The sequence below is a fragment of the Schistocerca piceifrons genome, chromosome X, assembly GCF_021461385.2.
Source record: "Schistocerca piceifrons isolate TAMUIC-IGC-003096 chromosome X, iqSchPice1.1, whole genome shotgun sequence".
Lineage (NCBI taxonomy): Eukaryota > Metazoa > Arthropoda > Insecta > Orthoptera > Acrididae > Schistocerca > Schistocerca piceifrons.
The window spans coordinates 892,520,566-892,546,175 of record NC_060149.1 but is presented as its reverse complement, the minus strand read 5'-3'; the positions used below and the strand labels follow the sequence as shown (position 1 = coordinate 892,546,175).

At 40.0% G+C, this 25,610-nt stretch overlaps 1 protein-coding gene across 3 annotated transcripts in view; it reads left to right on the top strand.

Annotated features, from left to right (window-relative positions):
- LOC124721349 (N-fatty-acyl-amino acid synthase/hydrolase PM20D1-like) overlaps nucleotides 1-25,610 on the top strand; it is a 266,153-nt gene that overhangs the window by 200,499 nt on the left and 40,044 nt on the right. For all 3 annotated transcript variants that reach the window (XM_047246273.1, XM_047246272.1, XM_047246271.1), the window contains one exon: nucleotides 4,345-4,481. In XM_047246273.1, coding sequence (XP_047102229.1) covers nucleotides 4,345-4,481 — 137 coding nt within the window. The remainder of the gene's footprint in view (nucleotides 1-4,344; nucleotides 4,482-25,610) is intronic.

The following is a 25,610-nucleotide window of genomic DNA, read 5'->3' as shown; positions in this document are numbered from 1 at the left end:
CATTTTCAACATACTGCTGTGATTTTGCTCTTGAACTGTTTGTCCCTGTGCTTTCTACTGTATTTAAGAAATTATTATTAAGTGCATTTGCTGCCTGTGACTCATTGTTTATAGCCCTTCCATTCAATTCAATAGCGATGTTGTCTTGTTCTGTGGCTGGTTGCTCTGTCTCTTGTTTCACTACATTCCATATAACCTTAAGTCTGCTGTCGGAAGTACTGATTTCCGATTTTATGTGCATGTTCCTTGCTTTTTTAATAACCTTTCTTAGTAATTCTGACCAGCTTTTTGTAGTGTTCAACTACTGCAGTATCCCTGCTTGTTCTTGCCAAAACATAAATTTCACTGTTCCTTTTGCAAGATACTTTAATCCCTCTACTGATCCATGATTTTTACATGGTTGTTTAGTGTCCTTTCTCATTAGCTTATGCAGAAAACTATTTTTAAATAATGATATGAATCTATCATGGAATAAATTAAATTTTATGGTATGATTTGGTTCATTGTAAATCACATCTCATGTCATCTCCTGTAAACTGTTCGTAAAAACATTTGTCCTGGAGTCATTCATTATTCTGACTGATTTCCTCTGAGGAGTATCCATACTGTAAGGCACTATGATGTTTATCCTAAGTAACTGTGCAACATAATCAGAGAGAGTATTTGTTACTGGGTAAATAGTTATTTTCATGCTTTGAGCTTCATCAAAGGAAACATTATCAATTAGGATCCCACTGTCTTTATCTACTCGTGTTGGAAAGTTAATTACTAAAATCGAATTGTAGGATCCAAATAAGGTTTCCAAATCATTTTTCTTATCAGAATCCTTCAAAAAATCTACACTGAAACCATGGCAGATTATTAACTGCTTGCTGCTGTCTGACAGACAGCACAATAAGGAATCCAGATCCCTTATAAATAGTTAAAAATTTCCCAGTGGGGATCTATAAACAGTTACAATTAAAAGAGAATTTTTTTTTCAGCATTAATTCACAAGCCCCTGCTTCTAGAGGTGCTGCTCATTACAAAATCTACTTGTCTCAACGTTTTTGAACTATTGTCTGTCTTAATGTATTTAACAACTCTTCCTTTTCTCATGTTATTTCTGCATGAGGAAGCTACAGTAGCATACCCTTTTATATGTGACTTATCTAACTCTGTGGTTATGTGGTGATCAGAAAGGCACAGGACGTCTATCCTTTCAGAGCTCTCTAAATTTTCCAGACAACAAACTCTCCTACCTTATTACACAATCCTCTAATATGTTGATGATATAAGTTAACCTTGCTTTTCTGTGCACTGTTAAGCATTTTGTGGGGCGCTTCTGTTATTTTCACTTCTTTCAAAACAAGGTGCCTGAATCCTGATTCTAACCTAAAAAAAGGTGCCCTCTGACACCAGGCTACACTGCAGGGATCTTGCTATGTGTGATGATGGCACTCCGTATATTATCTGCAAGAAGCTCAGCCAACCTATCTTTCCCTCTCCTATTCAGGTGTAAGCCTGTCTAATATGTTCCCATCTCCCAATTGTAGCTGCACTCACATGTGATTTTTGAAAGGTAAATTGCGAGACAGCTATGCGATTTGAGAAGTCATTTTTTTTTTTATTTTCACACCAAGTTTTGGCAATTAAGTGTGCCACCTTCAGGCCCCATATGCATCTCATGTACAGACATGAGGCCTGAAGATGGCATGCTGAATTGCCAAAACTGGTTATGAAAATAAAATAAAATAAAATATCTTCTAAGATTGCATGGTTGTTTCGAGATATTCCATCTTAACTATTTGACCAGCTGCTGTCCTGCATCAACAGTGGATCAAGAGAGATCATCCACATTGAACATTTTAATGATATTTTTCACTTCTTCAGTAATATTTTTACCCTTAGTGGTTTCTTTTAATGGCTGTAATGCTAATAATTCATCTTTTATATTACACTAACATCTACAACATGAACAAAAATTGCTAACTGAGATGTGTCCGACAAATCAGTGCTCTCATAAAAAGTGATTGCAAATGCTTCGCATGGTATTGCATGATCACACAAACTTTTCTCAATGTCATCAGCCATCATACCACTTTGCTGAAGGACTGTTTGTCTTGATAAACATACTTGTTCAAACTCTCTTTCTTTATCAGAACATAGTACATCTGAAATGACCAAGAGAAACACCTTTATGAAGTCACCTTCAGCAAAAATCTGTAAGGATTTGGCAATTTTTCTACTTATTATAAAACTAGCTTTAACTGAATTGTTGTACTGAGTCCTTGGTTTGACAAGCATTTGTTGTTGCTTGTCCAAATTAGAAATAAGTATTTTAACTTGTCGCTCTGTAATTGACCTGTAAGCTGTTGTTCAGCAGTGCATTTCACAAAAAAAAGTGCATTTTAATATTACATTCCTTCACAACAATTAGTGATTCACTACACAACAAACAGACATGTTTATCTTTACATATGGCAAAGAAAAATCCTTTCTCTTGGAATTGATGAAATTCACCAGCATTTACTTTTCTCATCTTAATACGAGACTTTTGCAAATGAATGCATTAAAGATGCATAGAAACACCTGCACAAAACTGACAGACAGCTAGCACAGAACTTTACACATGAACTGACAACAATAACTAGTGTTTTTGCCAAGATACTGCCCCTGCCGCTGTTGTTCATATTTGTACATTTTGTGTCTTAGTTGGTAAATTTCGTGTCCTTGTTGCCTACTTCCAACATCTGTGATCCACCAGTGTGTGTGTGTGTGTGTGTGTGTGTGTGTGTGTGTGTGTGTTTCAGCACTGATCCAGAGGCGAAAATACTTCTCCCAACACCCCTTCAAGGTAGTGAGCTGTTTCCACTACTCTCTGCACACACATAGCCCACAATTTCACACTCACACTGGAAAAACATTTGGCTTGGTTGTTAAAATTCTACAATGATGAGAAATGGAACCTCAAATTGCACTGAGTAAGCAAAACTTTCACTGGTCTGCATCATGAGCTGCAAACCCGAGGTGAGCTGAATGTTGGTGGAAATTTCCAAAAATGCGTACCGGGTGGAGTGCAATGAAAGTGCCTCGTTATCTCTCCCATGAATTTCTTCTGTGGGCCAGATAGAAACCAATTATGGGCCAGATCCAGCATATGGGCCACCGGTTGCCCATCCATGTTTTACATAAATGATCTAGCACTCAATATTGATTGTTGCTCAGTTTTCTTCCCAGAGGACACATCTATAATCATGAAACTAACACTGACCAAATTTCTCAAACTGTCATAAATACTCTAGAAAATTAGATAACTAATTTAATCTAAATAGGCTGAAATCAAACATTGAAAAACTCAGTTAATACTTTTAAAAAATGGAAAGTTAAATCAGTGGCCTCACGTATACAATACCTCCTAAATAAATTAAATAACCTGATGTTTGTAGTGATGATTATATAGAATGCAACCAGCATGAACATCAGGAAAGAAATTCATCACAGCTGCTTTAAATCAGTAATATGGTATGGAATATTTTGGGGCAGCGGCCGAGCAGTTCTAGGTGCTATAGTCTGGAACCGCGCAACCGCTACGGTCGCAGGTTCGAATCCTGCCTCGGGCATGGATGTGTGTGATGTCCTTAGTTTGGTTAGGTTTAAGTAGTTCTAAGTTCTAGGGCACTGATGACCTCAGAAGTTAAGTCCCGTAGTGCTCAGAGCCATTTGAACCATTTTGGGGCAGCTTGAACATTATTAACACTCCAAAAAATGTCATTAGGAATATTCATAATGCAAAGTGAAGAAAACCATATTGTACACTTGTAAAAAATCTAAGAATACTAAGTGATTCTTAATCATACATTTATGAATTGATGATATTTGTTCACACCAATTTCAGTTTATTTATAGCAAATCAATATCAGCATGAATATAACACTTGGAATCACATTAATTTTATGCTGAATGTCCATGATTTGAAACTTTTGGCTCAAACTGTGTAGTGTATGGGCACTGAAATCTGTCACAAAGTGGAAGGAGAAGGTTTGCTGAATATTAATTTAGAATCACTGAAAAAAAACTTGTCTCATGGAATGCTGTGGGAATGATATTATTCAATTGGAGAGTTCATTATAATCATCTAAATTATCTAAAAAAGAGAGCACATACTTATGAATAAAGTTTATTATTTTTTAAAAAAATATAACCAATACAGTATATATGTTAATGACATTTTAAGAAAAAATCCTAACTAATTTTTATATTTTAATGAGTCTTCTCAATATTAAGTAAATAACTTGAAATTATGTGTTAAGAGATAAGAGACTACTGTTTTATTCTATTTTGTCTCATATGGTTATGTTTTAGATATCAGGAAGACGAGGGGCACAGGAAATAGCAAAGATACTCACAGCACGTGGTGTCACTCGATTAGATTTTGTATTGGATGAAGGCTATCCACTTACAAAAGGGCTGATACCTGGCACAGATAGGCATGTAGCAATGTGAGTAACATTTCAGTTTATCTTAAAAGGTCATAGTGAACTAAAAGGAGGACAATAATGCTGTCTGAAGCAAGATATGAAGTGTAATGGAAATTAAATGGTAGTTGTAAATACTGATAAATGTAATATACAGATACAAGATGAACCTACATAGCATGCTTGTTACAAAAGTTACATATGTATAACTAATATCTGTATTGCAATTTCTAGTATATGCTTATACATGTAAAGAAATGTGTTATTTGGTGTGATAACATTAATAAGTAGATACTGCAACTAATGTGATATGATAAGAAGACCCTAAATCATCATAGATTGTACTATTTCTTTCTGGTAATAAGAATAAGATACAAAATAACAACAGCCACAATGGATAGCATAAGAATGCCAAACTAATAAGAGTTTATGTGTTGATGTAGACATCCCCAGTATATGCGACTGACAAAAAGATCTCCATTTGTCATTATATCTCAACACCTCTGCTCAGGTGGAAACCCAACAGCTTTTCATCAATAAAAGTTTAATTTCACATATATGCCTATAAAGAACTCTGTTCGTGGTGGTTTATTGCTTTTGTAACACAAGTGTTACATCTCACAAATTAAAACTCATCAAGGAAGTAACTGAACAATAACCATAACAGTAAGTATTTATTGGTATCATGCAGATATATTGTTTCTATTGAAGTCTTTAACATTATGCTGTGTACCAGATCATCATCATGCCATTTACTTTCTTGAAAAATTATAATGATATGTGAAATGTTAAAACTATGGTATTTGTGGGAATGTAAAATATTTGTCGAAGGGTAAACTTTATGAACACCCCATTTCTGGATGCTTTTCACCCACTGAATGTGGGTAATATAAAGGGAAACAAAATCAGATCTGTATGTCACCAGTCTTTGTATTTTCGAAAAGTATGCCACAAAAGACAATGGTAAGGTCAATGAAAGTACAAACATGAAGCTGTCTTTGAAGTAAATACACACATATATATCCACTACCATAGTCATGTGTAACAGGACAAACTATGTGCCTTCAACTTGTTGTGGTGTATCACTATATTTATATTTGTGTTAACAGACACAAAGGAAGATGTTCATTTACTTCATCTAGGCAGTTGTCTGGTTCATTGTTATCATGAAGATCACGGTGATTTTTATGTTTAATTTAAGACTTCATTTATAATTTTATTTTGTGTTTCTCCTGCATTGCACATTATTCTTTTTTAAATAATAAATTACTTCACATAACTCAGACTTTCATATCATTTATTTGTTCCTACTGAGGCATTTACTCATACGTATGTGCAGTCTCCAAATGTTTAGTGTTATAGAGAAACTGTCCTTTCATTTGTCACTTTCTACATTTCTTTTCACCTTTTATTTTTTGCTGCAGGAAAAAAAAATGGCAAATAACTTCAAACCACTGTTTTTTTAACTTTTGTATCTTGATTAGTCATTTCTAATACAAAAAATACCTTTTTGACTATTCAGTCCAAACCTGTGGATTTCATATTCACTATGTTGTCTGTATTCAGTTTTTTATTTTAAATTTTCTATTTCAAAACTGGATAAAGTTTTTCCTGGGCGTAAATCATTCTCCAGTTTGACTCGACATACATATTTATTTGGTTATTCTGTCCCACTATGTCCCACAGCAACTTTCCTCAACAAACTATAGCTTTATGTTACTGATAATTGAAATTTTCCATGTGGTCACAGGATTCTATATACATGTATAAATGATCACAGCATATAAAATGAATTAGCTTAGCAACTAAGGTTCCATTTTCCCTAATACTCAGATTTATTGGGAATTAAATTTTTCAGTACTATATCCTTGGACTGAATAAATTTTTCTATTTTCTTGCTGTGTGAGGTTAATTAAGAACTCAAACTTTCAGTTATTTCCTCTGTTGAAACTGTCACAAGCAACTCATTTCAGTGACCTGACTATGAAATTTACTTGACTGACACATGGTAACTATACACTTTAAATACTGAGTACTGGTTGGGTAACATGGTGACTGTACTAACTGACTGGTGTAGTACTGTTTTGACTAGTGAACATGAACTAGTTTAAGGTTTGTGTTTGACACCTACTTATAGATGCCCATATTACAGAAATTACAAATTGGTAAAATACTATGCTATTCCATTATAGATGTTAACATAAAAGACAGGAAAATTAAAAGGGATGAAGATACAAACAGCAGGGAAGTAAGTTTGTTTAATAGCTGTATGTAATTATAAAACGACAAAATAATAGGTAATAATTTATAAGAGTTAAGTTTTAATGTGCACAGAGATTTTCAAAGTTTGTTAAGAATTTTCTAGAAAATGAATTCTTCTCAGTTAAATAATTAATAAATTAACAAATTACTTATGCCCATGTATATATTTTTGGAAATAGAAAAATTGAGGCTATGGAACTTGGCACTGAAATTTGGAAAGAATTACATTTTAAGATTTGAAAATTTTGAATATGAATAACTTTATATTTCAAGTTTTTGGAAAAAGAAAAATGTTCATTCAAAATTGCAAAATGGAAAAATTAAGTGGCATAGAATATGCAGTAAAGAAATCTGAAGGAAGATTTATACATGGTTCGACAGGCTTGGATAAGAGGTTGCAAGAAATACTCTAAAGAGCTGTAAGCAACTCACGCCATAAAATCTTGAACTTTGGCAATACTGAATTTGATGTACACATGGTTTGATTCTTCTGAATGTTTCCATATGAACTAAATATGGTCTGGGGAGGCATAATGTTGCTTGGGTATACTTACCTCCAAATCTCTGAACATGTTGCATTCACTGGTCAGAGTTATTGTGATACTGTACTTCTTCCTGATCTGCATCTTTTGAGGGGTAGTTTTGGCACTGACTTTATTTTCATGGATGACAATGCATGACTGCATAAAACAGTACAGGTGATTTCCTTGACTTAAATCCCATCAAGCATGTGTGTGATGTGTTGTGTTACAGCATGTCCACATACATCAACAATTCTCGAACAGTTGTCAACCACGGTGGTGGAGGAATGGTATGTCCTATTACAAGAACTCTTCACCAACCTTGTGGCCAATATGGGAGAACATTGAGGAACATGCACTACTGTCCATGGTGATTAAACAACACATTAACAACCATGTCCCACCTTTTGGAATGTCCAGAAGACCATCATAAATTGTTGTGACTTCAGTGTAACTATTATAAACAAGAGTTGTACAGTGTTTATTTTAGTCACGTTTAACCTTAGGCTCATACAGTTCATGTTTAATTGTGCTGATATTTCTCTAGGAATACTTATGGACTGTAGGAATGTATGACAGTAATATAACAGTTAAGTTTGTGTTTGAATGCTGACAATACTCTTATGCTCCTTGTTTAATGTAGGAGCGTATTGTAAAAGAATCACCCTATTCCCATAAGGTCCTTATTACAGATTCTCATGGCCATAATTTTGCAATACACCTTAAGGCTTTTTTTTTTTAAATTAATCAGTCCTGCTGTGTGAGTGTTGAGAATTATGGATAGACAAGACCATAGTACATCTTTAGTAATGTGTTTCCATTTACTGTGCAAGACATCTTCCTCTTTACGAATATTTTTGAGTTAATTTTTGGACATAAATTATCTATGTGATTTTCCTAAGATGAGTACTTGTGTATTACTACCTTGAAGAACATGCAACTGCTTGTCTCATGAAGATTTGTGTTCCCAACTTTAAGGCTAATATTTTCAGTGTGAACATTTCTGATAGCATGGAACTGTATGTAAATGTTTTTGTTCCACTTATGAACAAATTTTTACCACTAAAATACTGGATTGCATTTTCTATATTCAGAACAAGTCTTTTCTTCAATTCATAAGAGGTAAGTCGTCAGCACAGATGATGACATTTGTGCCACCTTGTCTACACATATCATTTATGTAAAGAATGAAAAACAGTGGACACAATACTGATCCTTGAGGCATATCATATTTAACTTATTGAAAGTTAGGGCACATATTTATAATTTTCGTTTCCATTTTGCAGTCCACTTCCTTTCGCTGTCTGCTGCATTTTACAAGGGATTGTATAATATCAACCACTTTTCCTCTGATGCTGTATTGATGAAGTTTCTACAACAGTGTCTCATGACTAGGACTCAGATTTGAAAGTTTGAACCTTATGGAACCTAAAAAGGGCTAAATCATACTTAAAAGGCCTAAAATGAGCTAAATTGGGCTTTCATAGAAAATTAGGGGCTAAAGAAGACTTCTGCAGAAAAAACATTTTTTAAATATGGTGCAGTTTCTGAATTAATACTAAGGATCTTTCCAGAGGTTGTGCTGGATGTGAATTTCATGACATTAGCTGCAATGTTAGTGTAGATGTATTAACCAATTTTGTCATATGAAAATATATGCCAGACTGAGACTCAAACCCAGATTTCTTGCTTATTGCGAGCAGTCACATTAACCACTTCAGCTATCAATACACACTTCTCAGCCTGACCCAAACCTCCATATGTCACAGTCCACATCTTTACATTGTAGTCTTGTGTACATCCCCTCTTAATCGTGCAATGTTACTCAAATTCCGCTGAGTGAGAATGACACCACCACAGGGAATCAGGACTATTTTTATTGTCATAAGCCACAGCTTAACTTATAAAACTCACATATGATTTAACAGTCAGCAGCTTGTATGAAATTTTATTCGCTGAATATGAATTGTATGACATTATCTACAATCTGTATATATGTATTACATAGTTGTGACATATCAAAGTTACCATATGTCACTAGTGAATAATACATCTACACCCATTGCACCTGATGTCATGAAATTTGCATGTAGTGAATAATTTGGAATAACAAATTTGTTGTTTGGTTTGGAGAGAAAGGGACCAAACTATAGGGTAATCAGTCCCTTTGGGATAATATTTCATACAGCTGCTGATTGTCAAATCGTATGTAATATTAAGGAGAGTCAATAATGGAAATTTGTGCAGTTTGAGGAACAACATAATGAAGTTGTACACTGTGCTAAAATCAAGAATGTGTAAGGTACAATGTTGCTCGTCTTTATAACTTGATAATGTGTCAGGATGCTGGTGCATCAGTGACATTTCGGTCTACTTATTTTTATAGTTTGGAAGGAATAAGAAATATTGTCCACATTGAAATCAACACTGTGTGTGATGCCATATTGTTGCTTTGAGAATATACCCACATACCACTGCATTCTGCCAAACGCAGCCAACCTTTACTTAAATGCCAACCAACAATAGAGAGGTATATAAAGGAATAAATCATTGACACTTGATGAGTCTATTTATTTTTGTAGTTACAAAGTAAATTTGCGTGGTGTGTTGACTCAATTGAGTAGTGTACTGTAAATGCTGCTGCTGCTCTCATCTGTTGCTTTCCCCTCTTTGGGGAAGTGTGAGGGGGAGTCTGTAGCCTTTCGGCTTTTACTCCCCTGTGAACATGTGTGTGTGATTTTTCTATAGTTTTTGGTGTCTGTGATTTGTGATGATTGTTGTGAGTGTGTCTGGTACTTGCCTGAGGTAGGCGAGAAGTTTGGTATTATATGGGAAGGAACAGGATGATGGATTGGGTGTTGGGATTTTCTCTTCGACTTAGTCGTCGAAGATCGTCATAGGGCGCTTGTGCTTATCGCAGGACATGTCATACCGACCTAGGGAGTGGATGAGTGCGTTTCCGGATCTGGAAGAACCCTCATAGAAGGCCCTTGCCAGATCCTGGAAACGCTCTCTCAGGAGTGGGATTTCGGCTGCGGCGTGCAAGTCGTCTGTAGGGAATTCAAGAGGTAGGTGCAGTGCCCTTCTGAGGGCGCAGTTCTGCAGCCTCTGGAGTTTGTCCAGGTGCTGCTTTGCCGCGTATCCCCAGACAGGGCACGCATACTCGATTACTGGCCGGATCAGGGCCTGGTACACATTTACTGCTACTGGGCAGGGAAGGGAGCTGGTTGTGTTCAGGATAGGATATAGGATGCACATTCTGGCGCAGGCCTTCCTGTGGACCTCGTCTATGTGGGGTTTCCACGTAAGACGAGAGTCCAAGGTTACGCCAAGGTACTTGGCGGTTCTGCGCCAGGGGAGTTGGGTTCCATTTAGGTGAAGGTGGAGGGGGGGACGTTGAGGAGGTTCGCGCCTTCCGAGCCTGCGGGTTATCAGCATTGCCTGCGTCTTCTCAGAGTTGATGGTGATGCGCCAGCGACGGGCCCAAGTTTCTGTGTCATCTAAAACCTTTTGTAGCCTACGGATGACCAGGTCCTTGTTCGCGTTGCTCGTGTAGAAGGCTGTATCGTCAGCGTACTGTGCAGTGTGCACCAGGGGGGCCGTTGGAGTGTCCGCAGTGTACAAACTGTACAATACGGGCCCCAGGACCGATCCCTGTGGCACCCCAGCACAAATACGCCTTCTGGTGGAGGTGGCAGTTTCTACTTTGATGGAGAAAGTCCTATTAGTGAGGTAGCTCTTGATTAGCAGAACTATGCTCCCGGGAAACCCTTGTGTGTACAACTTGTAGAGTAGCCCTCTATGCCATACTGAATCAAAGGCTTTGGCTACGTCTAGTAGCACTATCGCGCAGTAGCCTCTGTGGTTGAAGCCCTCTGTGGCTGCTTCAACCATTCTCATGACCTGTTGTGGGGCAGAGTGGTTCTGTCGGAAGCCAAATTGGAAATATGGCAGAATTTGCTCTCTGGTAATATGTTCATGTATGGGTCTTAGCAGGAGGTGCTCATAGATCTTGCTGAGAGTTGGCAAGAGGCTAATCGGCCTGTAGTGCTGCGGGAATAGAGGGTCTTTCCCTGGTTTGTGTATCGCGACCACTTCCGCATGTTTCCAGCAAGCTGGGAAGACACGGGATCGAGTAATCTCGTTGAGGACGTTCGCGAGGTGTGTGATTGCTGTGGGTGGGAGATTTTTGACTAACTGATTAGTGACACTGTCATGCCCTGGTGCCTTTTTTGTAGGGACGGACCTGATTACTCTTGCTACGTCCTCGGGGGCAAAAAGTATGGGTTCGTCCTCTGGGTCCTCCTCGCCATTGAGGAAGACAGTCAGTTGACGACTGACTACCTCTTCATGCTCTTCATCCTGGGGTTCTGCTGCTTGGAACTGCTTCTCGAAGGAGTCGGCGAGGGCGTTGGCCTTTCCAGCATGGCTGTAGACCAGTCCCCGCTCGCCATGCAGTGGTGGCATCCTAGCGCGTCATTTTGTAAACTGTTTTGTCGCTTGCCATAGTGTATGATCGTCTACTTTGAGAGCTGTGAGGCGGTTTTGCCATTGCTGGTTTCTGTGCTCATTGAGCGCTACCTTCAGTTCTCTCTGTAGACGATTGAGCAGCCTCCTGGTGGCCTGATTTCTGGTGATCTTCCACTCTTTTGCTACTCTGTTCTTATGTCGAATTTGAGCTAGCAAGTGTTCCGGGAGCTGTATTTGCGGCGGTGGGCCATCCCTTTGTGGAGGGGTGGCTTCTTCCACTGCTTGCAAGATGCTGCCTGTTAGGTCTTGTAGCGCTTGTTCTACTGTTTCGGCTGTAGGTAACGGAGCGCGAGCGATATCAGAGGCGACAGTTTCTTGGTATCGCTCCCAGTCTGTACGTTTGTACGACGTCTGGTACCGTGGGAGTGCTACCCATTCTCCCACATCGACCTCCAGAATCACTGGGTTGTGGTCGGAGGACATTCTGTTGATTGTCCTTGTGGTCACAAACCCTGCAATCCTCCTAGTGAGAGCTATATCTATCACGTCGGGCCTGCCTCCATTTTTTGGAAAATGTGTGGGCTCGACTGGACCCCATGTTTCGAAGTGGTGGGTGCGCGCTAGTTGTTGCAGTTTGGCGCCTGCTCTGGAGGTTACTCTAGAATTCCAATCAGGATGTTTGGCATTGAAGTCTCCCCCTATTATGAGTTTGCCTTCAATTTGCCCTAGAGCAGCTATGTCTCCCTCATCTATCTGGTCATGTGGGGGTCGGTAGACTGCAACAATTGTTAGGGGTCCAGTGGCAGTGGTTACTTCCACCGCCACTGCTTCGATTTTGTTGGTAGCTGGTAAGAATACCTGGTGGTGGGGGATCCCTCTTTTTACATATATGGCCACTTCTCCGCCTTGGGTTGGCCTGTCTTTACGGTAGCTAACGTAGTTGGGAACTGTCGCTTTTATTCCCGGTTTTAGGCGGGTTTCCCCCATCATGCATATGTCGATGGAGAACTCCTTCATGAGTTCTCGGAACTCGACCTCTTGATTAACAATGCCGTCTGCATTGAAGACGCACATTGTCAGGCCTTGAATATTCGGTCGTCTATTCATGATGGAGTTTTGATACTACGGAGGAAGTCGCAGAGGGGAGCGACTGCTGGACTGTTGCCTGAAGGGCGATGAGGATCTGTGTGTTCTGCTTCTGGGCTTCCCTGAATTCCTTCATCATTTCCATGATGAGGTTCATGGTCTGCACCATTACGCCTAACAACTGATCCATGGGGGGGTGGGGGGAGTGTGTGTGGGGTTCCCTAGATCTTCCTCCGTCATGGTGGACCTTGTCGTTGTTGCTTTGTGTTTCCCGGTGTTGTTCTCGTGATAGTGTCTGGTGTTGTGGTGATTGGGCCACGCTTTCATGGTTCCTCGGAGGAGAAACCACTTCCGCATAAGTCGCCCTTGGTGTGTCCGGCCTTGGTTTTACCCAGGCTTTGTCCATGCGTATTGTCATGTTTTGTTTTCTTGTATGTCTGGGTGGGTTTATGGTGTTTTGTTTGTGTGTGTGTGGGGGCCGGCCTTTGCGTCCTTTGCCTGTTGTGTGTGTCGTTTGTGGACCTCACAACCTTGGTAACCCGCTGTGTGGTTTTTGCCACACAGCGCGCACCTTATTTGTGGGTCTGTGTGTAGAAGTGTACATGTTCTTGTGTCGTGGGCCTCGGCGCACTTCCTGCACCTTACTGGCATGGTGCAGTAGGCGGCGATGTGATTCAGGCCCTGACACCTGAAGCACTGCACTGTCTTGTTCTTACGGCGCAGTGGTTCAGTGGTGACAGGCACAGCCAGAACCATCTTTATCTCCCTTTTGTTCTGAGGGATGTCCGGGAGTGTGGCCTGGTATAGTGGCCACTTACTGTTGATGTTGCCCATCTGTTGGACCGCCTTGACGACGTACCCCTGGGCAGTCCAATCTGTTTTGATTGCCTGGGGGGACACACGCCTTGGGAGGTCTCTTATAACTATGTTCCTGTTTCTTGTCTTAGTTGTGGGGAACGTGTAGTGAGGTATGTTTTTTGTGTTGAATAGTGTTTTGACTGTGTTGTAGTTTTCGAGTGTGTGTACTGTCACTTTTATTTTGTCTCCACCAGCAGGTTTTGCCTGGAAACTGCCTCCCCCGATTTCTGTCTTGAGCAACTCGAAGAGCTCCTCATAGTTTTGAGGAAACTCTGCGACAATCGGGGGGAGGTGGTGGGCGACTTGGTTCTGTATTTGTGTTGTGTTTTCTGTTGTCTCTGGCTCATCAGCAACCGCCTGAAATCTGTTCGGGGTGGGTTCCACTCCCCTGGCTGGCGGAAGCTTCGGCTGGTGAAACGTTTTCTTCGCCAGCACGAAACCATCCGAGTCCTGCCTGGTTACGCGGTTCCCTTCCAGTGCCGGTGTTTCCTGGTCCCCTCCCAGTGCAACGACAGGTGCTGTCGGGGGCGCTGGCTCCTCAGAGGGTGTGGAAGTGGTTGGGGTGGGGGTGGTGGAGTGCTTTTTCCCCTTGGAGTGCTTCTCCTTCTTGTCCTTCCTTACACGCCATTGCTTGGATGTGGTGGACTTGAGTGGGGGGGATTTGAGGAACTGGGATCGGGTAGGGGGTTGGGTGGCAGTTGCGGGTTTGGGAAGGATTTTAGTCGGTTGACTGGACTTCTGCTTGCCATTCAGGTTGTGGATGTGGTTGGCTAGGCGGTTACAGCCGTGGGCAAGCAGGAGAGGGCTGAGGAGAGGGGAGGGAGGGGCAGGATCGCAAATCCTGACAATATATTTGTTTGTTTGAGTATTGTGTGGTTTTGCCATGTCGGTAGCAGAAAGGGGCCTTGCTGCCAGGTTACTGTCAGTTGCAACTTTTGTTGTCACCGTTGGGTTTTCCGGTTGCATTGCTGACCCTAGTATAATGATGGCAGACGCGGAATTCTGGACGGGGGTGGCGGATAACATTTCTGTGGTTCCGCGGCCCGCTTCCAGGTCCTGGCCTACTTTTTCCCTATTCTTGGGGGGGGGGGGGGCAGAGACTGAGTCTGCGGCAGCTGAGGTGCTCGAGACGGCCGGCCACGTGGCCCGTGGCAACAAGAAAGCGCGCCTCGTGTCGTCGGCGGAAAGAGACCGCCGCGACCCCAAGGCGTCACCCAAGCTCGACATACCACAACGACGAGAAGACACGACAACTCTGCCAGGCGACGCCATGCAAAATTTTCTTCAAGTGCCGTCCATGCTAAGACCTTGGCGCGAGTGCCCATCAGTGTTTTAATAAAAACAGAGCCAGTGATCACTCCTGTTTTTACTCCCGTGTAAGCGGGGGCCTATGGCTGACAGTACGCGAGTGAGAGGAGTGATGCTCAACCCTCGGCTGCTACTCAGTGAGTGTACTGTAAATGTAATAGTGTAATGTTTAAACAGAAATTGTCAAAAATTGTTCTTTTTCGACAGTGGATTGGAAAAGGCTCCAATTTCATAACTGACAAATGAGCAAATTTTTGCAAAGCCTGTCAGAAGCAAGTAAGTTAACACAGATTACTGTTATCATTCATTTTATGTACCAGTCTTCTTGTGAGTCTTCTACCCTTGGATTTTCCACTTGCACTTTAAAACTAGACTGCTGACATGGGTATGCAATTCAATTGAAGTTGACATTTTACATTATTGCATTCTTATTTTTTAGTTACTGTCATCTTTTTAGTGTTTTTTTGTTTTAATATAATAGAGGCCATGACAAAAGTCACATTTCCTTCAACACAAAGATTCCACAGCTCACATTACAAGCATTACTAGGAAGAACAGCAAACAACAGATTCAACCATTACTTTCCTCTATGACAAGTAGTGCAGTGAACAACTTTAATATAGACTTGTGTGAGGCTTTAGTGTTGGCTAATGTGCCATGGAAAGTGCTAAAGAACCTTAAGTTTAAGGGCTTCCATGAGTGTATTAGTAGCTGCAGTATACCAGATGAATCGACAATGTGCAAATATTATTTGAAACAGGTGCATGAAAAAGCTGTTGCTGATATTAAAACAGACGTTGGTGACTACCATATTTCACTTTGAATTGACAAGACCAGTGACAGATGTGGCAATTTTACGTTAAATGTCATGGTGGGTAAATTAGATTCCACTGCACCAGGCACACTCCACCTATTCCTGTGTAGAGAATTGGAGAAAAGGAATCACAGCACAGTAACCTGGACTGTCAGTTATGCCCTATGCACCGTATGACCTGGAGAAGATGTTTTGCTGTTGGTGACAGATTGTCCTGCCTGTATGTTAAAATGGGAGCAACACTGGGTGAAGTCTGTACCAGTCTGATCCATTGCACTTGCCTTGCTGGTGACCTACATCATCTAGCAGAAGAAGACACAAATAGTTTTCCTGAGGCTAACAGTGTCATTTCCTCTGTTAAGAAAATATTTATCAAAGCTCCTATCCACATCCAGTCCTTTAAGGAAATAGCTCCAAACATTTCCCCTCCCCCCAGAACCCATACCTAGATGTTGGTGCACCTGGCTCTTGGAATCTTTGTTATGCTGAACACTGCCAAAAAGTCAATCAGGTAGTAGACACATTTGACACTAGTGGATTAGCTTTTATTGAAAAATCCAAGCTGGCCCTAAAGAATAACAAGAATGTTGCTTCCTTGGCATTCTTAAGAGCTCACTTCCAATTTCTACCTGTTGCTTTTCAACGCCTTGAGTCCACATCTCTGCCAATGAAAGATATTGTAGATGTGATCTCAAAGATGCAGATGTATCTAGTGAAATCTGTCTCTTGTTCTGGGCATTCAACGAGTTGGTATGTTTGTTTTCTTTGTTGCAGGTGTTGTGGTCATGTATCTCATGCCTGTTGCTGAAGGAATCTAGATTTTCCTTAACATGAAGGAAGCACAAAAATACCTGATGAATGCAAACAGCCATTATTCCCAATTTTGTAAATAATGGCCTGTAGTGCTCCTGCCCCTATGCGTTGTTGTTATCCTTATTGCTATTTCTTTGAGTAGTGTTACTTTCTTGCACCCTATAGTAAGAAACAGTAAATAATATACTATTAGCAGCTACTGATTAGTTAACACAAGTTTCAGTTTTTTCAGAAGGTGTATGACATAACAGGTTGTCACAAACACGTGCAGTGTGTTTTTGCCAAGTGAGTTTGCTGTCCACCATTAACCTCAGAAGTTTCACAGCCCCTGCACAGTTTAGGTAGCTTTTGTCACTGAGGCTACATACCAATTTTTCATTTTTGCTTTGTTGATTTCCATTCTCTGTATGACAAGCAATTTATTTGTCACATAAGACAAAGGTTCTTCTCTTGAGCCTTTCTGGCATTGATGCCTTATAAATACAGAGTTGTGTCATTTGCAAGTTATAAGAACTGTCCAGGAAAACTTAAATCACTTACAAAAACTGGGAAAGGGAGGCAGCCCATTACCGATCCTTATCGCATGCCATATTCCAGTTTCTGTTCACATGATAGTGTTCCTTCAGCTGATAAATCTGCTTTCTATTTTCCAGATAAGATTTGAAGATTACCAATACAGTTCTTCCAGGTTCATACCGACTGGGTGTATTTAAAAAGACCTTATGATGAGTGAAGTAAAATGCCTTGCTGGTGCCACAAAGTGCCAGTGTTAAAGATATTTGTGACAAAGTGGTTAGTTACAAACCCCTAATTGACTAAATTATCTACATATATTTGACTACACTGCAATTCACAATTAAGTTCCTGGCAGTGGGTTTATTGAACCAACTTCATGCTATTTCTCTACTGCTCCACTCTCGAATAGTGTGCAGGAAATATAAACCCACAAATCTTTCAATGCGAGCTCTGAGTTCTCTTATTTTATGACAATGGTCATTTCTCTCTTTGTAGGTTGGCACCAACAAAATATTTTCATTTTCTGAGCAATAAGTTGGTAATAGAAATTTTAAAAAGATCCTGCTGCAATAGAAAATGCCATTATTTTAGTGATTGCCAGCTCAACTTGGATATCATACCCACGACACTCTCTCTCCTATTTCATGATAATACAAAATGAGAGGCCCTTCTTTGAATTTTTCAATATCCTTCACCAATCCTGTCTGACGTGGATCGCACACTGTGCAGAAATTCTCCAGAAGAGGATGGACAAGCATAGTGTAGAAAGTTACTTCAGTGGACCTGTTACATCTACTAAATGTTCTGCCAATAAAACAGTCTTTTTTAGCTTTCCCCATAGCATTGTCTATGTGATTGTTCCAGTGTATGTTATTCATAATTGTAATCCCTACAGATTTAGTTGAATTCACGGCCTTAAGATTTGTGTGATTTATCACATAATGGAAATTTAACAGATTACTTTTAGTACTCGCATGGATGGCTTCTCACTTTTCATTGCTTAGAGCCAAGTGCTATTTTTTATACCATGCAGATATCTTGTCTGAATCATTTTGCAATTGTCTTTGATTATCTGTGGACATTATGAGACAGTAAATGACAGCATCATCTGCAAAGAATATAAGAGGGCTGCTCATTCTGTCTTCTGAATTGTTTATATAGATTAGGAACAGCAGAGGGCCTATGACACTTCCTTGAGGAATGCCAGATATCAGTTCTGTTTTACTTGATGACTTTCCATCAATTACTGTGAACTGTGACCTTTCTGGCAGGAAATCATGAGGCCATTCACCATCTAAGAGGATAATCTTGTAAGCACGCAATTTGATTAGAAGCTGCTTTTGAGGAATGGTGTCAAATGCCTTCAGGAAATCTAGAAATATGAAATCAATTTGAGATCTCCTATCAATAGCACCCATTACTTCATATGAATGAAGAGATAGTTATGTTTCACAAGAATGATATTTTCAGAATCTATTCTGACTATTTGTCAATAGATTCTACAACTACATCTACATCTATACTCTGCAAATCATGGTAAGGTGCATGGCAGAGGGTACATCTCATTGTACTGGTTATTAAGGTTTATTGCTGTTCCATTCATGTTTGGAGTGCTGGAAGAATGATTGTTCCAGTGCCTCTGTGCGTGCAGTATCTATTCTAATCTTACCCTCACGATCCCTATGAGAGTGATACATAGGAGGTTGTAGCATATTCATAGAGTAATCACTTAAAGCCAGTTCTTGAAATTTCATTGATAGACTTTTTTGGGGTAATTTGTATATTTTCAAGAGTATTCCAGTTTAGTTCCTTCAGTTTCTGTGTGACATTCTCCCATGGATTCAACAAACCTGCGACCATTCATGTTGCCCTTCTCTGTATACCTTCAATATCTCCTGTTAATCCTGTCTGGTATGGGTCCCACACACTTGAGCAATATTCTAGAACTGGCTGCACAAGTAATATGTAAGCAATCTTGTTTGTAGACCAGTTGCATTTCCCCAGTATTTTACCAATAAACCAAAGTCTACCACCTCCTTTACTCGAGACTGTACGTATGTGATCATTCCATTTTATATCGCTATACAGTGTTACACCCAGGTATTTGTATGAATTGGCTGATTCCAGCAGCGACTCACTGATATTATAGTCATAGGATACTATGTTTCTTTGTTTTGTGAAGTGCACAATTTTATATTTCTTAACATTTAGAGCAAGTTGCCAATCTCTGCACCATTTTGAAATCTTATCAGGATTTGACTTAATATTTATGCAGCTTTTTTTCAGATAGTACTTCATCATAGATAATTGCATCATCTGCAAAAAGCCCAATTTTCTTATTAATAGTGTCTGCTAGGTCATTAACATACAACATGAACAGCAAGCATCCCAGCACATTTCCCAGGGGCACACCCAAAATTACTTATACACCTGACTATGACTCTTCATCCAAGATAACATACTGTGTCCTCCCTACCAAAAAGACCTCAATCCAGTCACAAATCTCACTTGATACCCCATATGATTGTACTTTCGACAATAAACATAGGTTTGGTAATGAGTGAAATGCTTTTCAGAAATCAAGAAATACTGCATGTACCTTATTGCCATGATCCAAAGCTTTAAGCATGTTATGTGAGAAAAGTGCAAGTTGGGTTTCACATGATTAATGTTTTTGAAATACATGCTGGATGGCATTGAGAAGGTCATTCTGTTCAGGATACCTCATTATGTTTGACCTCAGTATATGTTCTAAGATTGTACAACAAAACTGCGTCAATGACTGGGTGGCAATTTGGGGATCACTTCTATTACCCTTCTTGTAGATGGGTGTGACCTGTGCCTTTTTCTCAGAACTGGGTACAGTTTTTTGTTCAAGGGATCTATGAAAGATTGTAGTTAGGAGAGGGGCTAACTCAACTGCAAATTCAGTATAGAATCTGACAGGGATTCCATTGGAACATTGAGCTTTGTTCAGTTTTAATGACTGCAGCTGTTTCTCAACACCACTGATACAAATACTTAATTCATTCATCTTTTGAGTGGTATGAGGATTCATTGGGGCAATTCTCCTGGGTTTTCCGTTGTAAAGGAACATATGAAAATGGAGTTAAGCATTTCATTTTTTGCTTTGCTACCCTCAATTTTAGTTCCTGTCTCATTCACTAAGGACTGTACAGTAACTTTGGTGCCACTAACAGCCTTTACGTACCACCAGAATTTCTTTGGGCTATGTGAAAGATCACTTTACAGTATTCTTCTACAGTAGTCATTGAAGGCATCATGCATTGCTTTGTTGACAGTCAAACGTGTTTCATTCAGAATATCTCTATCTATAGCTATACCATTGTGTTACACTTATTATGCAGTAATCTCCTTTTCTTTAGAAGTTTCTTTATAGTGACTCTATACTGTGGAAGTTCTTTCCCATTATGAACTGTTCTACTGGATACACATTTATCCAGTGCATGATCAACTATACTTTTAAACCTCTACATGTGATTTTTTATCTAGTTTACTGAATATATATAGATCTCTCTCCTCATTTTAGTTGGCCTTTGAACTTCAGTAATCATTGTTGCCACAACTGTGTCATGGTTCCTGATACCAATTTTTATGTGGACTCCTCAGAGATGTCAAGTCTATTTGTTGTCATTGGATCCAATGTATTTCCATCATGAGTGGTGTCTCTAACTATCTGTTCTAGGTAATTTTCAGAGAAGGCATTTAGTAAAGTTTCACAGGATGTCTTATCATAACCACCACTAACAAAATTGTAATTTTCCCAACTGATTGTTGGATGATTGAAGTCTCCACCAGTGATTACAGTATAATTGGGGAATTTACTTACAAGTGAACTGAGGTTTTCTCTAAAATTTTTGATTACGTCAGAAGATGAGTCTGATGAGCAATAGAAGGATCCAATTGCCCAAACAATTTCACATTCAGCTTCAATTTCTATCTCTATGGATTTGCACTTCTTGTTTACCGTGACAAATACAGCATCTCCATTTCCCATTAGCCCATCCTTTCAGTATACACTTAAATTTTCCCCAAATATCTCACTGCCATCTATCTTAGGTTTTGTTTTCTTCTACGTAATCCATACTGTTAAAACACAGTGCACTGTATGTTTCAAAATCCTTCTGCAAATCAACTATAGTGATGTAGGTCTGTAGTTCAGTGGATTACCCTAAGGTTTTTTCTTGAATACTGGTTTAACCTGTGCACCTTCCATTCTTTAAGCATGGATGTTTTGTCGAATGAGCAGTTTATGATTGTTATGTATGGAGCTATTGCATCAGCATACTCTGAAAGGAACCTAATTGATATAAGGACTTGCCCTTTTCAAGTGATTTAAGCTGCTGCACTACACCAAGGATATCTACTTCTTACTTACTCATGTTGGCAGCTGTTCTTGATTTGATTTTGTTGTGTTGGCAGAAGAGCCAACACTGTGTTACTAGAGGAGGCTGAAATGCTCGCGTTTTAGCTCACGCTGGCGTGAGGAGGGAAGAACTATACTGACGTGAGCATTCCAAAGGATTGGAAAAGAGCACAAGTCATCCCCATTTTCAAGAAGGGACATTGAACAGATGTGCAGAACTATAGACCTATATCTCTAACGTCGATCAGTTGTAGAATTTTGGAACACGTTTTATGTTTGAGTATAATGACTTTTCTGGAGACTAGAAATCTACTCTGTAGGAATCAACATGGGTTTCAAAAAAGACGATTGTGTGAAACCCAGCTCGCGCTATTCGTTCACGAGACTCAGAGGGCCATAAACACGGGTTCACGGGTAGATGCCGTGTTTCTTGACTTCCGCAAGGCATTCGATACAGTTCCCCACAGTCATTTAATGAACAAAGTAAGAGCCTATGGACTATTAGACCAACTGTGTGATTGGATTGAAGAGTTCCTAGATAACAGAATGCAGCATGTCATTCTCAATGGAGAGAAGTCTTCCGAAGTAAGAGTGATTTCAGGTGTGCCACAGGGGAGTGTCATAGGACCATTGCTATTCACAATATACATAAATGACCTTGTGGATGACATCGGAAGTTCACTGAGGCTTTTTGCGGATATGCTGTGGTATATCGAGAGGTTGTAACAACGGAAAATTGTACTGAAATGCAGGAGGATCTGCAGTGAATGGTCGCATGGTGCAGGGAATGGCAATTGAATCTCAATGTAGACAAGTGTAACGTGCTGCGAATACATAGAAAGAAAGATCCCTTATCATTTAGCTACAATATAGCAGGTCAGCAACCGAAAGCAGTTAATTCCATAAATTATCTGGGAGTACGCATTAGGAATGATTTAAAATGGAATGATCATATAAATTTGATCATCGGTAAAGCAGATGCCAGACTGAGATTCATTGGAAGAATCCTAAGGAAATGCAATCCGAAAACAAAGGAAGTAGGTTACAGTACGCTTGTTCGCCCACTGCTTGAATACTGCTCAGCAGTGTGGGATCTGTACCAGATAGGGTTGATAGGAGAGATAGAGAAGATACAACGGAGAGAAGCGCTTCGTCACAGGATCGTTTAGTAATCGAGAAAGCGTTACGGAGATGATAGATAAACTCCAGTGGAAGACTCTGCAGGAGAGACGCTCAGTAGCTCGGTATGGGCTTTTGTTGAAGTTTCGAGAACATACCTTCACTGAGGAGTCAAGCAGTATATTGCTCCCTCCTACGTATATCTCGTGAAGAGACCATGAGGATAAAATCAGAGAGATTAGATCCCACACAGAGGCATACCGACAATCCTCCTTTCCACGAACAATACGAGACTGGAATAGAAGGAAGAACCGATAGAGGTACTCAAGGTACCCTCCGCCACGCACCGTCAGGTGGCTTGCGGAGTATGGATGTAGATGTAGATGTAGATATCCTTGGGAACTACGTTCACCACTGTATGCACTGTGTTTTTCCTCAGCATGATGGCATCTACCAGCAGTGCAGTGAAATGTGTCACACAGCTTGTAGTGCATGTACATGTTTCATAGAGCACCAGGATGAGTTTACCATACTCCCCTGGCCACCAAATTCCCCAGACTTAAACCCTGTTGAGAATCTGTGAAGCCACCTTGATCAGGCTGTTTGTGCCATGGATTCTCAGTCGAGAAACCTAGCGCAGCTGGCCATGGCACTGAAGTCATTATGGCTCCACATCTTTGTCAGTACTTTATACAACCTCACTGACTCTCTTCCTGCATGTCTCACAGCAGTCCACACTGCAAAAGCTGTTTATTCAGGCTTTTGACAAGAAGTCACATTAATGTGACTGGACAATGTCTCTGTAAACCAGTACATAAGAAAGGAGATGAAGTGCCTCAAGATAACTATCATCATGTATCACTTACACCTAAAATATCGAAAACAATAGAATACTGCATGCGTAAACAGATGAGTCAATATTTTGAATGTAATGAATAATGGTATACTAAGCTCCTCACAGCATGATTTAAGATCCAGAATTTCTACAGACAAAGCAGTTGAAAGCATGGTAACACAAATATATAGCTGGTAAAAAAAGGCATAGAGAGCGAGAGAGATTAGCTGTGCAAAAATGTGGACCTCATGAAAGCATTTGATATTGCCTCCCACCATATTCTCACAGAAAACTCTACCACTAAGAAGTGAGAGGAATGCTCTGTCCAGTCTTACTTGGACAACATAAAACAGTTAGTTAAGGTAAATAATTAAAAGTAATAATGTGTTCAAGTCATGTAGAGTGTACCTCAGAGATCTGTTCATGATCTTTCCTTTTTGTTACTTATATAAATGATTTTCCACCTTTGTGCTATGTGTTGCAGTGTTATATGCAGACACAACACTCATTACATGTGAAGCTTGAAAATGTGCAACACAGAATGGTGGTAGCAAAGCAATGTTGTTCTACTTGGCACTGCAGAAAAATTACATTAAAACTGCAGACAGTTTATTCATTTGAATGCTCCCAGTCATAATAACAAAACACACAAGTTATTAGGATTTCACATTGATCAAAACCTCAGCTGGCATACCCACACAGGGAAATTATGTGTCAGAGTAGTACATGTGTTGTCTCTTCTGTACAAGCTGAGGAACAGTGTCAGTAAATAACTTCGATTATATGCATATTTTTCATTCTTCTACTCCCACCTGATTTATGGATTTATGGGATACTACTGTGGGGTAATTCTGCAGGGTCAAAATTAGTGTTTAAATGGCAAAAGAAAGCTGTAAAAGGGATTGCAAGTCTTAGCTCACACAAATCAATGCAACTAAATGCAATGACACTACTTAGCCTGTATGACTATGATTGCCTTATCTGTGTTAAAAAAACCTAAGTATACTTTACCTAAGGAGGAACACAATTATCCGTAACTATAGTACAAGAAATGGACATACAGCTTATGTGCTATATGCTAACCTGGCAAAGACTGAGAAACAGCTACATATACCATGGTCTTGTCTATTTCGACAGATTATCTGAAAGTGCATACAAAGTGCCAGTAAATAAATTTTAAACAAGCCTTGTGAAATGGAAGAAGGGTGAAGGAATTTACCCTGTTCAAGAATTCCTCAAATGTGTGACAAATGACCCACATTTCATATGAGAATGAGAAGTCAATAAATAACAGAGTTTTTATAACCATTTCTGTCTGGCTGTGTAACTATTTTATTTCTGTCTCATGTGCTTATTGTCATTTATATGTTTAGTTATTGATTATCTTTGTCATTCATTACTATGTAGTGTTTTTATCTGGTAATTGCTCTATCATGTGATTATTTATTGTTATTGTCATTTACTTAATTACACAGTTTATCTACCATGTATGATTTTCTTGTACTTAATAACAGTTGTCTAAGTTTTTATTATTATTGGGGAAGGAAAGTTGCTACTCACCATATAGCAGAGATGCTGAGTCGCGATAGGCACAACAAAGAGATTCACATAATTATAGCTTTTGGGCATTAAGGCCTTTGTCAGAAATAGAAAGACGGACAGACACACACACACACACACACACACACACACACACACACACACACACACACACACACACACAAACATATGCAACTTGCACACTCGTCTGCTGTCTCAGACAACTGAAACCACACTGCAAGCAGCAGCACCAGTGCGTGATGGGAGTGGCGACTGGGTGGGGGTAAGGAGGAGGCTGGAATGGGGAGGGGGAGGGATAGTATGGTGGGGGTGGCAGACAGTGAAGTGCTGTAGTTTAGACAGAGGGCAGGAGAGAAGGTGGGGAGGGAGGGGAGGGGGGGGGGTTAAGTAGCAGAAATGAAAAGAAATTAAAAGATTGGGTGTGGTGGTGAAATGACAGCTGTGTAGTGCTGGAATGGGAACAGGGAGGGGGCTGGATGGGTGAAGACAGTGACTAATGAAGGTTGAGGCCAGAAGGGTTATGGGAACATGGGATATATTGCAGGAAAAATTCCCACCTGCGCAATTCAGAAAAGCTGGTGGGAAGGATCCATATGGCACAGGC